This window comes from Oxyura jamaicensis, chromosome 6, assembly GCF_011077185.1.
Source record: "Oxyura jamaicensis isolate SHBP4307 breed ruddy duck chromosome 6, BPBGC_Ojam_1.0, whole genome shotgun sequence".
NCBI lineage: Eukaryota > Metazoa > Chordata > Aves > Anseriformes > Anatidae > Oxyura > Oxyura jamaicensis.
The window spans coordinates 26,944,243-26,961,269 of NC_048898.1; the positions used below are offsets into that span (position 1 = coordinate 26,944,243).

A 17,027-nucleotide genomic window follows, 5' to 3' on the forward strand; every position below is an offset into this window, starting at 1 on the left:
GTAGGCAGCGTTCACTTTCCAGTATGTTTTAATTTTGGACCAGATCCTCTTCCAGGGAGCCAGTCCATGACCCAGTTATCACAACCACTTCCCAGGTCCTGTTCAGAAGCTTAACAACCACCACTTCTTGTCCCCTTCGGCTGTAATGATCCTGTGCTATCTGGGAGCCATTCTGCAGTGATGACCCTAACCTCATTCAGGCCCTCATACCCTGCTGGCCTTGTGCTACCACTGCGCTTGGCTGTTCTTCCTTGCTAGTACATGCCCTCTGTCCTGTGTCCTCATGTCACTCAAGCTCCTCCTGCCTGCTCTCCAAAGGTAGGCTTGTCATCTCCATCTTCATCCTTCGTTGTCCCATCATCTCTTTCCACTTTGAACCCTAGCCAGCCCCAGCAGCACCTCCCTCACCTCAATGCTGGATCTTTGCACAGAGTTAGCCTAGGTTCGGATAGGATGTGTGCCGCCTTTTTATGACAGCGCTTGTACTGATGTCAGTGAGCTCAGGATTTTGCCATAGGTTTTATTGTCACCCATGTTCAAATAGATTTTAAAGAGCAGTCCCCTGTGGACTCTCGCTATCAGCTTTTATTGTTTGCATTGCACTGTGTCTGAAGGCCTCATCCACTGTGGGAACAAACTTCACCTCTAGCCATGTCCAACCATGAGAGAAGAGCAGAAGAAAGCTATGCAAAAGTCCAGGTTGTGTCTTGGTGACAGTGTGGCAGTGCAATGGCAGAAGTGGGACCTGGACATTGGTCTTCTCTCCATTCCCTTCAGTTCTTACCTACTTCACCAAAGCATTTCCCCAGACATGCACTTCTCTCCCAGCTTCTTTTGTCAGAGTCTTGCCAATCTACTTGAAGATTTGTGTCTATGAGTCTTTAGTAAAAGTAGAAATCCAAAAAGGAATGACCATCTTGCTGGCCATTCTCCTCCTCTCTTGCCATCACACCCTCCTCCTTTCCTTCTCTCCATGTCTTTGTTCACAGGAGCTGCAATTCTCTGCAGTCTGAACAATTTCACATTCTCCCTGTCAGTCCCTGCTCTTCCCACCACTGCCTCAAAGACAAAATACTTCTGCCTCAGGATCTAGAGTACTACCAGCTGGTAGACAAAGATGCACAGAGCTCATCGTGGACAATACCTCTTGTTTATGAAAGTACTTCTGTGTCATCTTCTGAATATAAGGAATGTCTAGGGAGTTTTTTGGGTTTTAAGCTCAGGAATGGAATTTATAAGAGAAGAATAAAAAAAAGGAAATCTCATATTCCTGATAATTGTACACAGTCTGCTTAACCACAGTCTGTCACCCCATTTTAAACCCTGTTAGAAAAAAGAACATTGTGTATAAATGATAGAAGATATAATTCTTTATCCATTGCATGTTCCATGTTCTCAGGGTACTTTATTTGGACCTAGATGGCTCAAAATCTGGGATAAATGTAGGAATGTAAAACAACAACAAAAAATCTTGTTTACTGGATCAGGTTAGCCATAGATTTTGGGGGGGGAAGGTATTTTTAAGCTAAAAGTTTAGGCTAGATCCCATTCCCTGGAAACCTATTAACTTCAGTGGGGGGTTTCTAAGGGACAGGCAGTAGCTCAGTTGTGTTGTGCTTTCCTTATTCACTGCAAAACCTTTTTGAAATAATTGAGCAATAATGACAAGTTGTCAATAATGCCTTTGACAAGTTTGTTAACTTCAGTTAAAAATTAGAAAGTCTGACTGATAGTGGTATACTTCTGCTGTGGCCCCAGCCTAGCAATTAGATGCATGAGAAGGATTGCACATCCCTCTGAATCAAGCTGCAGGACTGGGGCCTGTCCCTGGATATGACCGTAAAGCTGCCAAGCTGCCAACATTTTTTGTCTTTAGAAAAGCTACTTTGTTATTTGACTTGAATTTAAGCCTTCCTAGGGTACCATAATGGACCAAAATTGGCTTAATTCCACAATCTACCAAACTTCTGTTAAAGCAGCGTGGCTCAGGGATATATTAGACACAAATAAATATTTTTCTTTGCTCCATCAACAAAATGTAGCTAATGAGGCTTCTATAAGGATTATCAAAAATGCATCTAGATTGTGTTGGCATTAATATTTTATTTTGCTGTCAATATGCAACAAAAGATGTCATCCCAAATTCACAATGTGATTCAGCACGATAAAAATTGATTCCTTGGTTGCCACAGATAATTTCTCAGTAAAGAAATAGACCAGTGGATTTTCTTGCAGGTAGCTGAAATTCCACTTTCATCCCAAGTTCATCCAGTTGAATTTGCCTTTTGTTAAAGATGTTAAAAATCATGATGTCTCATGTCAGTAATGATAATGAAGGGGAAGATTGGCTTTAATGACATTAGAAGAGTCATTATGTTTAATTTATTGCTAATTAATGCTGCCAGCTTTCATATGCTTTGTCTAGCTGTCATGTGCTTGTTATATGCCTTTTTTTTTTTTTTTAATGTGTGTACACATCCCTCCCCATTCATTCATTTTTATTCTGACGATTTACACAGCTTTCTCTCCTCTAGGTTTCCTCCACACATGGTCCCGCCACACCATAGTTTACATACAACTGGAATCCCTCATCCGGCCATAGTCACACCAACAGTCAAACAAGAATCTTCCCAGAGCGACGTCGGCTCACTCCACAGCTCGTAAGTTTTTGCTTCCTGTGTGTTGCTTTTAGAACACCCAGAGTAGCACCTTTGCATGTGTAGCTTTAGAAAGGCCTGGGTCTGTGTGAATGTTTTTGCTGTAGAATATATATATGGATATATTTTTTAACATTTTCAGCATTTCTGTTCCCAGGGGTGATGGGACGTAATTATTTCCTCCACCATCATGCTCACAAGCCCTCCCCATAAAGCAAGAACCCATTTTCTGGGTGGCCATTTATTTCTGAAGTTATTCTAGGATGTACTTGGTGATATTACATAAACATGAGACTGTTTTTTTTTAAATAATGCTGTTAAAACTGTTCTCATGCAGCAGCCAGGGTAGAGGCTCTAGAGAACCTTCTGTTCCTCTTTCTAGAGACTAATTTCTGAGGATTAATGTTAAGGGATTGAGGGGATTAATTTAATAAATTCACAAGAGTTCTCACTGTGAGGATTTTGTCTGTTGTATCTTTACACTTCAGAAAACATCAGGACTCCAAAAAAGAAGAAGAGAAAAAGAAGCCACACATAAAGAAACCTCTTAATGCATTTATGTTGTATATGAAGGAAATGAGAGCAAAAGTTGTAGCAGAATGCACATTGAAAGAGAGCGCAGCCATCAACCAAATCCTCGGTCGAAGGGTAGGTAACAAGGGAGAAGCACAAACAGGGACTGACCCTCGGTAGGATTCACACTGCTTGCAGAGAGAGGGAGTTGTGTCCTTCCAAATCGGTGTGTTTTCCTCTTATTTTGGTAATGGATGGAGAAGTAATCTGTGTTCATAGAATCCAACTAAACCAAAGGCCTTGCTTCGGCTTGGTTTTCACAGACACTTTTTGCTGGTGGGGTCATTCGTGGGGAGTGGGGAAAGTTAATTAGTAGCAGTATTATTCCAGTGTTATTTCCACGACTGGGAGATGGAGGAATCTCAGATTTCTCATTTTGCCCGTAAATAGGAAGGAAAGTAAATGGGGGAGGGGGAGATCTTGGGAAGTATGGTACATGTATTAGATGCTGTGCGAGCTGGAGGAAAAGAGGGGATGCTGGTGGAGAAGGGAGAGGGAGAACCTCCATAAATGTGTAACTGAGATCGTACTTAGGGCAAGTGCTTCAGCTTCTGGGTCCTCTCCTCTGTTCGTTGCTTTTGTTTAGTTTTCTTAATTGTCTCATCAGGAAAACGAAGGGGCTGAATGAATAAAAGTGATTACTCTTGACTCAGCTGAGTTAACTGGAGTTTTAATTTGGAGTTATACATAAAATATGAATGTTAGTGTGCCTGATCATCTGTTTTATCTATTTGTTTGGGAAAATCAATTAATTCTAGCTGTATTTATATATAAATACCATACTCTGCTGTTAACACACTTAAAAAACAACCAACCAACCAACCAAAACCCACACCACACTTGTGTTTTTTATTTTGTCTTTCTCTCTTTTCTTCACCTCAGTGGCATGCGTTATCCAGAGAAGAACAAGCGAAATACTATGAACTGGCAAGAAAGGAACGACAGCTTCATATGCAGCTGTACCCGGGCTGGTCCGCACGGGATAACTATGTAGGTTCCTATGTAGGTGGAAATTTTTTTAGTAGTAGAGCTTGTAGAAATGTATATGTGACCTGCTGAACTACGACCACACATTGCACACAAGCACTACTTGGAAAGCGTGCCTCAGGATCCCAATCTGGTAACAACAACGGACGCTTCCCTCTCTGATACTAAAACTATTGGGGATAATTCACAGCCCTCCACTTGGAAGAGGCTTCCTGGCTGGGTCTAGTAAAAGGTTAGAATTGGGGCATGACAGTAGAGCTCTGTGAAGAAACTCTTGCCTTCACTTTTACCAGCATCTAGAGATGCTATTTGGCTTGCTAGTCATTTTAAATTTTATTTCATATATAGAAAAAAAAAATAAAATAAAATTCCCCTAGTGTGGCTCCTCTCCTTTCCCCCCAAAACATGAATAATTAGTGTCTTGTGCTTATCTGTGTGAGAGTATAGTGGAAAGTGGAAGAATGACTTTTCCTAGCTTCAGAGAAGGACTGGCAAAACCAAAAGCATGACTTGTTTGAAAGTCTTACTCTCAAGTGGGGTTAAATGAATTATTCCACGCTCTACTGTTGTATATTTCAATTATGTTCTGCTTTTTCATGGCCACATTATCTTTTTCTTTCCCCTCATCATTTTTTTGAAGAGTATTTTTGAGTTTGTGATCAATTCATGGAGTGTTCTTGAGACTGATTCCCTCATCCACCTTTCAGAAAGCCCATTTTGTAGCTAAAAGTAGAATTTTCTGTCTGTTAAAAATGTAAGGCCAGCATTGTAACCACTTACTAGTAGTATATAACCCCTTCTTCCATGAAGGGGAAGCGGTGCATCTGGTAGTAAGTGTTTACAAGCCTAAAACCATACATTTTTGACATATTTGTAGATTGGTGAGGACTCTAAACCCTCCTTGATAGGATTATAGCAGCATCTTGATTAAAAATAAATAAATAACTAAATAAACCACCTAAAGCTTTCACGCTATCTGATTCTAGAATAAACCTTGCTCCCTACCTTGCAGATAGACTTCCATGCCGGTTTGGGGACTAGTATCTGTACATTTGATGTTAGTTATATACAGTGTTACACGTTCTGTTTTTTTGCTGAAGTCTGTCTCTTCCATCATTGCCATCATCACTGCCTATTTTACCATAAATACCGTTTTGCCTAAGTCACATGAACCATGTGCTTTCTGTATGGCAATGTTTACCTCTTTGAGCATTTGTGTATGTGTGTGAAACCAGGTCCCAGTCTGCAGCAAAGCCTAGAGCAGCAGCATCACTCTGTGCTCTTCCAGTATTTCAGCAGTAGAGAATACACATGCTCATTGACTTAAGGACATTTTTTGAAATACTCTGTTTTTCTTGATCATCCTTTCTTTCTGTTGGGCTCTGCCTGGCTCCCTCCTTTGCTTGTTGTTTGAGGTGTAGTGCTGTGTTCTCCTCAGAGACAGAGGAAACCTGTTTAAGCCCAATGAGGCGCTGCTCCTGCTAAGAACACGTTTCCTTTCTTTTCATTATAGTCTGGCCTGAGACTGTCAGACCATAGGCTTGGGGTAGTTCCTCGGCACTGTGCAGTATTGTCATCTTGGGTGTTCAAAAGAGAGTTATAGGCTCGACTGAGGCTTCGGGAATGCTCATTCTGCACGGTGACTGTGCCACTGACAGATGGGCATGTACAAAGCCTGAAGTGCTTAGGACCTTTACTTTTGTCCTCACCGTGTGAGCACTGAGAAACCCTTTCTTCTCGAGCTAAAAAGGACAGGATGAGAAAGCTGTTGCTTTCCCAGCGGCTTGATGCTGTACCCCCAGGTGACCTTCAGGGGGAACCTTCCTGCCTGAGGAGAGCACAGCAGCTTTGCATCACACGATTGCATCATCTGCAGGATTTTTTTTTCCCCCTCTCCCATCCATTCAGAGCTCTCCAAGTTCCCCACCTCCCTCAGCATTTCATAGCGTCTTAAGACTTTCACGCATCTAGAATGGGAGCATGTTTGGGGTGCTTGAAATGGTTAAATCATTAGGCATTTCCCATTAGGCATGAGGATGGGGCGAGCTGTAGCCCACGTCTTCAGAAATAGGAGCTCTGCATTCAAGAAATACAGCTTTCAGCCGGCTCTTAAATAAGAGAAAAGGATTCAGTGAATCCCCTGTGGCTTGCTGGTGTCACAAGGCACATTCGTTCTTCCTGAGATCTAATAGGAGATGTTAAGCGGCACTGAGTGCTGGACTCAGGAATATGTAAGGGTCTAGTCACTTTGCCTGCCAGTCGTCTGGAAAATTAGTACCAAAGAACTCCGCAGTCTTGTCAAAACCCATGTTGCTTTCGCTCTGTCGAGAGAGCTGCCAAAACATTTAGCAAGTATGTACATCCACATTTCCTTTCAGCCTTAGAATTTGTGTAGGGTGACGATGAAAAATGTTACAGACCATCTGCTCCTGTCTTAGGAGGACAATCTGAGGCAAAGACAAAACTGTCTTCTGCCTAGTGCTTGAAGAACTGCTGCTACAATTCTTTCCTTAAGTCCATGTATTAATTTAGCTACTCAATATCATCTTGTGGTGCAAAAATTGAATGAGAAAGCATGGTAGTTTTTCCCTATTGCCTTTGCAAAGAACGTCGGATAAGTTAGTGGGACTTTTTTCAGTTCTTTGTTAGGAAAGCATGTATTGAAGAGGAACCAGAAATTCCTGGTCCCTGGCTGACATTCCTGTATATCAGTCATTTTTAATAGATTGCTCCCTGAACGGGTTATAGTATTTAAATACCTGGCTTGAAGAAGTTTGTAAAGGGCTGGTGGCTCCTGACCTGTGTTCTGGCTGGCCATCAAGTGGAAAAGTGATGAGGTCTCAAGTTAGACCGGCCCTCCAATCCTCAAATGCACTGAGAAATGAATCAAGTTGGCCACAAGATGCAGTCTGTTAATTATGCAAGTGGCCTCCTTGAGATTAAATAGAAATCAGGCTTATGATCCTTAGGCAATTGTCTGGTTTCAGTTACATTGTAAAGCTGGAAAAATTCACTGACTTTCACAGAATTACTGTCAATTTAGATTAATGTAGATGGAGCAGAGCCTGAGCCCCTTGTATTTCTATTTGTTGTGTGGACTTCAGGATCCATGTTTTCCCCTATTTCGTTCTTGGGAGTTTTAGGAGCAGTGCTTGTCTGTCTTGTCTTCCTGTCGTGTTAGACAGATGGGTACTGTAGCAATTGACTCAGAGCTTTCCATATCTCCCAAAATGGCCTCAGAGGTGTCCGAGATGTTTTTTTTAAGCAGCATTCAGGCTGCAGGGTTATGTGCATGTTGCTTAAAAGACATTTAAAATCGACAGTGCACACTGCTTTTTCCATCACAAGAAGGCTTTCTCAGACACGGCTGTACTTATCACAGCCTGGACAGCAGGGGGGCAGTTTACAAGCAAGGGGGAGCGAGTACAGAAGCCCCACGCCAGACAGCTGGCTTTTGGGGAGGAGAAACAAGACAACAGATCAGAATCCAGCATTCACACTGGGGGAATTTCTTACTGATATGTATCAGAGCGAGCCAAATGTTACAGTGGATGTGCCAAGCTGAAGCCGATCTTAACCATGTAGTTGGGAGCCAGACCAACCTACTGAGAAGTCCGCTATGTGGGAGAACCCCTTGGCTTCCCCACAGATACGTCCAGCCCTTCAAAAGTGCTGTGAGATTCCTTCTTCCAAGACGTATTTGTTCCTTCTTGCCCACAAGGGACTGCTGGTCTGGTGTCTTTTCACCAGCTTCTCCTACCACCAGATCTTCAAAAGCAGGAATCCCCGCGCTGCTCAGAGTTGACGTTGCTGGCCTCAAAGTTGTTGCTTTTAGTAGCTGGCGAGCTATAAAAACAAAATGACTCTATCGTATTGCACTGGTCTTTTTGTACTTTGCAGACTCCGTAGTTCAGTGTTAGAAGAATTTTCTTAGAAAACAACTTCTCTTTTGAGCCTTGCTTATCACTTCTCTTAGAAGGCAGTTGTTGGGTTTCCCTAGAACTCACACTGGTGCCCCTGGTCCTGCCTTCTCCAAACTGAGAAGTGGCCAGCTCCTGCTTACCCGACCTCTTATGTTCCCTTCCTCCCTCCAGTTAGAGGCCATGACAAATCAAATCATCTCCTTGGGCATTATTTGGGAAATAGACACAATTTAGCAAAATGCTGCTCATTTCTCTTGCGATCAACCAAACTGTGGAAAGGGTCTTAGTTATATCTGTTTTTTTTTCTTTTCTTGGCCTTGTCCCCTAGTCTGTGAGTGCACTTACAGAGCTGCAGGTTAGGTTTTGCTCATTATCACAGATCCCTTGTCTGCTTTACCAGTCAGCATTGGGTGCCAGGGCACTCCGGGGGCTCACTCTCACCTCACCCATGCATCCCCCATCCTTCAGTCTCCACTGTTCCTCTTCCTTCCCCTCCCCAACTTGCATACATGGGGCCACAAGTAACTTGTGAAACTTCCAGATGCAGGAGTGTGTGTGTCAAATGTGTGCCATCATTACAATCTCATCTCAAAAGGAGCATCTTGCAAGCCTGTCAGCACCCCCTCCGGCTGCTTGCAGCTTTGGGGTGGGTGTTGGTACGGAGTGGGGGGCAGGCAGAGCCGTCCCCAGGGTGCGGGCATCCCCTTGGAACCCCTCGGCCCCGCTGGGATGGGGGGAGCGGGCTCAGCTCCTGGTGTCCTCTGGCCCCTGCCCCGTCGCTCTGTGCCGCCTTGCAAGGACACGTGGCTTTGTTTCAGCTTGGTTTTAATCCTTCTCCTTTGTGTGTGTGTCACGCAGGGCAAGAAGAAGAAGAGGAAAAGGGATAAGCAGCCAGGAGAGACCAACGGTAAGTAAAAATAAGCCTGAATATCTCTCTTAGTGGAATTGTGGCAGTCCTGGTGTGACACTCCTAGGTTCGGGGGAGGTGGGCTCGAGTCTCCTGGCCTCACGGGGAGCTGGTCCCTATATCAGGCAGCCTTTTTTTTTAATGCACTCTAGTTATTTACCCGTTACCGCCCTTCTAAAACTAGTAACCAAGCCATTGCATGTAAGAGCCTCTTGTGACGTTAGCCGAATTTATTCCTAGTAATTACCCAGCCTTTAACTGCAGATCCATAGTGGTAATGCCTATGCTGTTGTTGATAAAGTTGTCTGCTTATTTTGCGCATATGTGTGTGCGTGTACGTACGTATGTATGTGTTTGGTATTAATTTGGGCTGTACCTGTATGTCCTGATGCATGCCTTACAGTGGTAAATCGCACCCATCTTAAATTAAGGAGGTTTGCCATTCTATATAGGAAATTAGAAATACTGCATAGGCAATCTCATAGTCAATTTTGAAGAAGCCCTGACTTAATTTTTTTGAAGCCTTTGTATAATTTGTTCTTTTTTTTCAGAACACAGCGAATGTTTCCTAAATCCTTGCCTTTCACTTCCTCCGATTACAGGTGCTAACGTCATTTTGAGTCATTTAAAATAGTTTATAAACTGCTTTTTACTTTTTTTTTCCTGCCATTATAGACTTTAACATTAAACACTTATGACATTAAGAAAAAAATACCATCCACACGTTTTTATAATATTTATTATCTATTTATCTTTATATCTATTATATGTTTGATAGTATTTTTTTTAATTTTGTTTTCGTTTTTTTGTAACAATTGCTATTAAAACGTAATACAGTAAAATAACGCAAGAGTTGTACTAACTGTGCAAATTGAATATGCAGTATTTCTTTAAAGAGACTGATAAAGAATGGAAGCAAGTCAGTAATGAACCTCCTTAATCTAATGGCATTTTTCATGGCTCCCACTAAGTCTTCTCACATTAGCATGCGTACGCATTTTTTTTAATTATTATTTTAGTTTTGATTTTTTTTTTTGCCTTTCTGCTCAAGCCTATTCATTGCAATTCACTAGCTCTACTAACTCAGCACCTTGCCATGCTTTACGTTTTATTTTCTGGCTGATACTAACATGCTCATTTCGCAATCTGCTTATTCTTATCCATTCTTCTAAATACAAATTAATAAAAAGAAATAAATTGAATGTTATTCCAAAAGCTGCATTATCCCAGGAGATATAATTTCCTTTTTTTTTTCCTTTTTTTTTTACTCTTTTATTTATTTATTTTTATTTTGTATCTGAGTTGAAGAAAAAAGCATGTTCAGGATCTAACTTCCATACTCAGCTTCTTTTCTTCCTTTTTTCCCCTCTCAAAAAAGAGAATAAAAAAAAACAACCCAAATAAATCTCGCCTGAAACATCCTGTTAGACCAGCCACAATGACTTTCCTCTACCTGCTCTTTTAAAAGGGAAAGAAACAGTCCTTTATAAAGGGATACTGCAGCTTTAATTGCAACAGCTAATTTCAAGAGTTGAATAAAAATGTGATTATCACTTTTTTAACTTTTAAATCAAAAGTCAATATTTTGCAATTAATAACGAGGACATTGATTTTTATTCCCTTTTTTATTTTTATTTTTTCCTTATTTTTATCTTTCTCTTTTTTCTCCCCTTCTCTCTCTTTCTCTCTCTCTCTCTCTCTCTCCCCCTCTCCCCTTTCTTTTTCCTCTCCCCCTTTTCTGCTCGCTTTTCTTGAACTCATTCAGACCTGAGCGCTCCTAAGAAATGCCGAGCGCGCTTTGGCCTTGATCAACAGAATAACTGGTGCGGCCCCTGCAGGTGTGTATAGTTTTCCCAGACTCGCTATGGCTGATTTGCAGCTGGTTTATTTGGTACTTTCCCCTTTTTTTCCTGCCTTGTTGCTTTGTAGCTCTGTGTTGTGATCTAGAAGACACAAGGGAGTGGGACACTGCCATGAGTTATCGTCTCTCTGAAAAGGTTTTGCTTATTTTTTTTTTTCGTTGTTTTTTTCCTTTTTTTTTTTTTTTTTTTTTTCCTTCCTCTTTGCTGCTGCTAGCCAAAAACCCACTGTAAAACAGCATCAGCCTTAAGCCTCTCTGATCCCTGGCTCAAACACAGCCCTGCCCTCCCGGCCTCCAATCCAGGAAAGTCACATTTTCGTGGGGCGCCCCCAGGGCCCTCGGTAGCACGGCACAGAGTGCGGTGCCGACGCCGGACACACGCACGGCGGTGTCGGAGATTTTTGGTTTTGTTCTGGCTCATTGTCAAAGTCCTGTTTATTCGTGCCCTTGGTATGAGGGGAGATTACCAAATAAAACGGAGGTGATTAAAACCTAAACGTAGCTGTAGCTAAGATTACACAGTCCGAATGAGCTCTATCCACCATTGTGTTGTATTTTTTGTGTTTACCTTATGCTAACAGATGCAAATACTCCAAAGAAGTGTCGGGCATTGTTCGGGCTTGACCGACAGAGTTTATGGTGCAAACCATGCAGGTATAATACTACCCATTAGGCCTTTGGGGAAATAAAAGCAATCTGTCCTCTTAGTGCATTTGTGTGATTTTATTTTTTTAATCTTTTTTCCCCACTCCCCACCTTTCTCTCTCCCACAGCATCAATTGCTAATAATCTTTGATCCTTGGAATTTCTTGCTAATTTAATGCCATTTTCTCTCTTTCTTTACCAATAACCTCTCCCTGGTGGTAGAACTGGGAACAAGAAAACGTGAAGTGCTTGAAGCTGGCAGTTGGTTTTGTCGTTGGTTTTTTTTTTTCCCCTCCAGATTGTCAGCAAAAAGATTGTTTAGCTGGACATCTATATTTTGTCTTTTGTTTGGGTCTATGTCCACTGCCTCCAAAGGCTTAAAATGTTCTGGGATCTGCAGCACTAGTGTTTTTCAAATGATTATATATATAAAAGCCAGTGTTTACAGCTTATATTGTAACACTTTTTTGGTGTTATTTGCAAAATTAAATCCCTACCTACGGGTTTATATGCCTCGGTAAGGCTTATGTAGATACTGTGTGTTTTTTTTTAAATGATCTGATGTCTTTTTTTTTTTCCTGAAAATATATTTTTTTTCTAAATTTAATCTCAGCTTGTGAGCTGTAAACTCCTGAGCGCTAGACAAAACTAATTCCAACTTTAGTAGGACAGTTTCCAGCATTAAAAGGAGGTGAAAGACATCAGAGAGCCCAAATTTCAACAGCCCATGTTCTACTGGAGTTTAATTTCATGTATAACTCAGTACATGCTTCTTTCTTGGTGGAGGGATACCGAGTAGTTCTTTTCTCATTCCTTTTTCCTTATATGATCGCATTTGGTTAAATCTGTTGTTTCTTTGTTCTGATACAAGCAGTCTTTGAATTTGGAATATTATGATGGTAGGTATTTCAACCCAAACCACACTCTATGTGTAGTGATTCCTCTCCCACATTTTCCCCTCTTACTCATGCCAGTCCCATGTGCTTCATCTCATTTAGAATGTAGATCAGATGTTCATCATATTTTGTGTATGCACGCAGTCTTGTTTGTGCTTAGTGTCGAGGAAAACATGAACCAGGGGTGGTATTGTATGTCAAAATATGAGATAGGGCACCAAAAACGTCCCATTTGAGTAATGCTAGTACTGGGTGTCGGGGCTGAGGTGTTAGATACCGGTATATATGGTAAATGGGTTTTGAAAGTTGCGGTTACCTACAGCTTAAGGAAAGGAAAGGAAGAAAAGTTCAGACCAGAAGAGCTGAGTAAGCACCCTCCCTGTGTCAGGAGTTTTATGCTAACCAAAGGCTTAAACGCCAATGCAGTGTTTAATTGGGCTTTATTCCGTGGTTAAGTTACTACACGCTCTCAACAGATATTTGTGTAGTCTAAAGATACAATATTTGAAGCATGGTAGGCTCAGTATGCCAAACACCAGAATGGGGGCACATCGTGTTTGTGTTGCTTTATTTTTTCCTAGAAGTTTAAGGAAATGTCAGACTTTTAAAACTACATTTCATCAGCAAGGGGACTTTTCCTGCAGTCTGTGCAGAGCTTAGGTTACACACGAAGCAGAAACCCTGTCTTAACTTATGCCAGGTTTTGATCAGAAATTTTGCTGCATGTTAGAGACCACTCTTTGTGATCTATTTCAGAACTAGTTAAGAGCAGTGCAGCACCTTTCAGTGGTGTAGTTGATAACTGTAGGCTTACCGATACAGTTTTTTTGTTTGTTTTGCTTTGTTGTTGTTTAATGCATGGAGGCATTTTGTTACTAGGTAGATTTTAGAGCATTCCTTTCCTAGTTGTGGTCCTAACCATTAAAACATTGCATTTGATAGCATGGTAGTTTTTGTAGCGCATCCCAGGAAGGTGCAAAAGATGTGCAGGTTGCTAATGCAATAGAAACTGTGACATCTTTGCTCACAGCAAATGAATAAACCCTTGTCATCATTTGTGGCTTTCACTCATGGCAATTGCAGCATTATTGGCTTTTCTGATGCTGTCCTGGGGCTAGTTTCAATGGCAGCATGAGCTGGACCAGTTCTCTGGGTGCCTGCCCTACTGATGTAGCATGTGACACTTTCAGAGTGGCACACAAGTTAATAATCCTCCCAATGTGCTTCTAAGGGGGGATACGTAGCATTTCTCTTTCCTCTTTAAGTACAGCGAAACTGAGGCACAAAATGTTCCCCAGATGGTGACTTATCCCCTTTCACCAGGGTTGCCTGAAGCTACTTGCTTCTGGTTAAATTTGGCTTGCATATTTTGGGGTTTTACCCATCCATTTATTCTGGCGCACCTAACCCTGTCCCATACATGACCACAGGTAAAACATGGTGGGAATGGCACCGGCTGGGGATGGAGAAGTGTCCTCCCTGGAACCATCAAGATTTAAGTAAATGGTTTTTCAGACCAAAAGTGGCCACTATTTAAGAGTTTAACATAGAACAGAAACAGAGGAAACATTCTGCTACTTTAATCCTAGTCAAAGGGAATTTATTTAAGGTAACAGACCAGTGTTTTTAGCTCTAAAAGAGTTGTTAACTCTGCAAACTTAGAAAGACAGTTCTGTGGTAACCTGATTTAAGTCAGCTTTGCCATGGGAAACCCCTTCTTGTAGGCCACAGAACTTAAAACAGTATTAGCAAAAACATTTTTAATTTTTGGCATACCAGATTCAAACTGCCTCCAGTGAAATAATTAACTGCCTTGTAGGTGCAGAGCAACCCAGTTGAATAACTTCTGGACCACCGTCAATGAGGTGGGCAGAGCTTTAATTAGGGGGAGAAGGGGGAGATGACAAGCCCTGCAGTCTCCAAATTGTGAAAACCCACCTTTCCCCACAGGCGTTATCAGAGAAATTTGCGAACACCAGTGCTCTGCTTTGCCACTGGCAGCTGTACAGAAAGTCCCACCATGAATCTGGGGTCTGGCAGCATTGCGCAGTTGAGGCTAGGAAGTGGTGAGACAGAGGCGAGGAGCAGCAGAACTGTCCTTAGCCAAGTGCCAGAGCCTTCCCGCGCTGTTTGTTGATGGTAGAAGAATTAACAGGTTCTGTTTTGAGCCCACCAAGTTAATTTTTTTTCTGTCTTTTAACGTTGCTCTAATAAAGCATGGTTTACAGCCTTCACTTGCTGTCTTCTATCTTTCTTCCTTTCTTTCTTTTTAACATTTAAGTTGCATGGATGTCTTTAGTTTTTTAGCATGTATTGATCTGCAGGCTAACGTGGTTATAACTCTAATAGCCCTAACCCCTTACCTTGCCATGGGGAACGTGGAGCAGAGCCCCAGGCTGTTCCCCGATTCACTGGAGGAAGGGATGTCACAGCACTGATCCCCACGGCAGTAGGTGAAAAGATGGGGTGCTGGAGGAGCTCGTCCCTTCCTGGCCATGGGGGATGAGATGTTCTAACCCCAGGCTCCAGCTGGTTAGATCTCCCCTGCAGTCTAGAAATGTCTAGCCCCATTGCCTAGATAAAGGACCTTGGATCGACCCAAGTCAAATGCAGTTGCCATACAGAGGGGAGCAAGTTGGCTACCAGAGACGGAGTTAGGGCACCTGAACGAGTGGGGAGTTTCACCCAGCGACGTTCAGCTTCTGCGCCACACTCGGGCGCTTCTCCTGATGGAGTGGCTGAGCTAGCGTGAGGCATCCCCGAGGGGGAGAGCAACATATAAACCTCACACCAGCGGGTTTGTGCAGCCTGGCTGAGTGTCCAGAGTTTCTGCGGCAGAGCTGCTTTAGACAGATGTGGTCAAGGACCCGGGGCTGTGTGGCAGTGGTCAGCACTTCCCATGGCAAGTGTGCTTGTGAGTAGGAGGGCTGGAGAGCTGTCATTAGGAGGGTCAAGGTGGCCACTGAACGTCGTTCTGCCAGATGCTGTGGTTGTTTGCCTCATTATTTCTGTCCTGCTGCTAGAATTGTCTTGCATACACTTGGCAAGAGAGATGGTGTGAAACTGTCATCTGTTTTCATTGCTCCTTTACATTGTTAAGTGGACAGAGGGAGGAGAAAAGATCTCTGTCGGGTCACTTACTCATTTATTTGAAGATGAATGGCTCTTATGAGGCTCGTATTTCCCGGTATGAAATAAGTGCCATGTTGCTCCTCATCCTTGTGCCTGTCGTCGTGCTCTTCACCTACTGAAATTGGATCCCACTCTGAAGCTCCATGGATGGCCTCTCAGAGGAAAATTCCCCAAAATGCAGACAAGCAGCTTCCCAAATCTACCACTCTCCCGTGAAACAAAAAGTAAAACTGAGTCAATTTAAAGCCACAACCTGCAGGCCATACAACCAGTTATTCTTGTTATTTTGGATCATACTCTATTTATCCTATTCTTTTTCTTTTTTTTTTTTTTTTCTTCCCTCTTCTGTTTGTTTTGTTCGTTCGTTTTGTTTTTATTTCCCCTCTCTCGTTCTCTCTATTATATACTCCTCCTGTCTGACTCTGACGTTTCTGGATTTGGTGTGGTTCCTAACAGAGGAGAAAGCAATGAGCAGTAGTTTGCAGCCGGCCTCGCCTCCCGGGGCAGAGCACCGTAAGAGACGCCAGGTGATGCAGGTGTAGAGATAGCCCCGCTGAGGTGGACAGCGCTGGGGGACGATCAACACACCCAGAGTTCTTATTTTCTCAGGATATATGCATAAATATATATTTTTTTTTTTCGGGAGGAAAGTAAAATCTATAGATCAGCACAGTGGGCTCAGAAACCCCGTACCCAATTTGATTAGCCTGAAAGTAAATAAGCAGGGAAAGGAGGCGGCCTGCAGAGGAGGGGGACGAAGAGGCACTGGGCGATCCCTCAGCAGATGGTTAGCCCAGGGGGGTCCCCGAGCGGACGGGGTGCCGAGGACGCCCCGGCAGCCCCCCAGGACGACACGTAGGGCCGGGGCGCAGGCGCTCAGAGCCCCGAGAGCTGCCTGGTGGCTCTTTGCTCTAGCTAACTGTCTCCGTCTGCATCCCTGCCCTTCACTCACAGAGCGCTCTCTCCCTGTTTCTAGGAGAAAAAAAAAGTGCGTTCGCTACATACAAGGTGAAGGCAGCTGCGTCAGCCCACCCTCTTCAGATGGAAGCTTACTAGACTCTCCTCCGTCCTCCCCCACCATGCTCGCCTCCCCCTCCAGAGACTCGAAACCACAGACTGAACAAACGCAACCCCTCTCGCTCTCCTTGAAGCCCGACCCGCTGGCGCACCTGGTCATGATGCCGCCGCCATCCTCGCTCGTCCTCGCCGAGAGCGCTGCGAGCAAGCCCGGCGCCCTGCCTGCCGCCAGCTGCCCCAACGGGGCCCTGGACCACGCGCCGGCTGCCCTCCCGCCGGCCGCCCCCCTCGCACAGCCCTCCACCTCCTCCCTGCACCCCCACAGCTCGCTGCCGGGGCCGCAGCCCCAGCCGCTCTCCCTCGTAACCAAGTCCTTAGAATAGCTTTAGCCTCTGTCGCCCTTTTGGTTTCCTTCGGGGGGGGGGGGTT

General features: G+C 43.5%; 1 protein-coding gene across 22 annotated transcripts in view; it reads left to right on the forward strand.

Moving 5' to 3' along the window:
* The window catches only part of TCF7L2 (transcription factor 7 like 2), a 175,785-nt gene extending 158,764 nt beyond the window's left edge, over positions 1 to 17,021 (forward strand). For 2 of the 22 annotated variants that reach the window (XM_035329663.1, XM_035329665.1), the window contains exons 8-14: positions 2,520 to 2,660; positions 3,146 to 3,305; positions 4,113 to 4,220; positions 8,999 to 9,047; positions 9,599 to 9,649; positions 10,813 to 10,885; positions 16,558 to 17,021. In XM_035329663.1, the coding sequence (XP_035185554.1) occupies positions 2,520 to 2,660; positions 3,146 to 3,305; positions 4,113 to 4,220; positions 8,999 to 9,047; positions 9,599 to 9,649; positions 10,813 to 10,885; positions 16,558 to 16,981 (1,006 nt within the window). In that variant the 3' untranslated portion in view covers positions 16,982 to 17,021. Of the gene's footprint in view, positions 1 to 2,519; positions 2,661 to 3,145; positions 3,306 to 4,112; positions 4,221 to 8,998; positions 9,048 to 9,598; positions 9,650 to 10,812; positions 10,886 to 10,976; positions 11,464 to 11,489; positions 11,564 to 12,427; positions 12,453 to 16,557 lie in introns of those variants that run through there. The other 20 variants (XM_035329666.1, XM_035329668.1, XM_035329679.1 and 17 more) reach the window with 17 other exon arrangements.
* Positions 17,022 to 17,027: the final 6 nt, after the last annotated feature.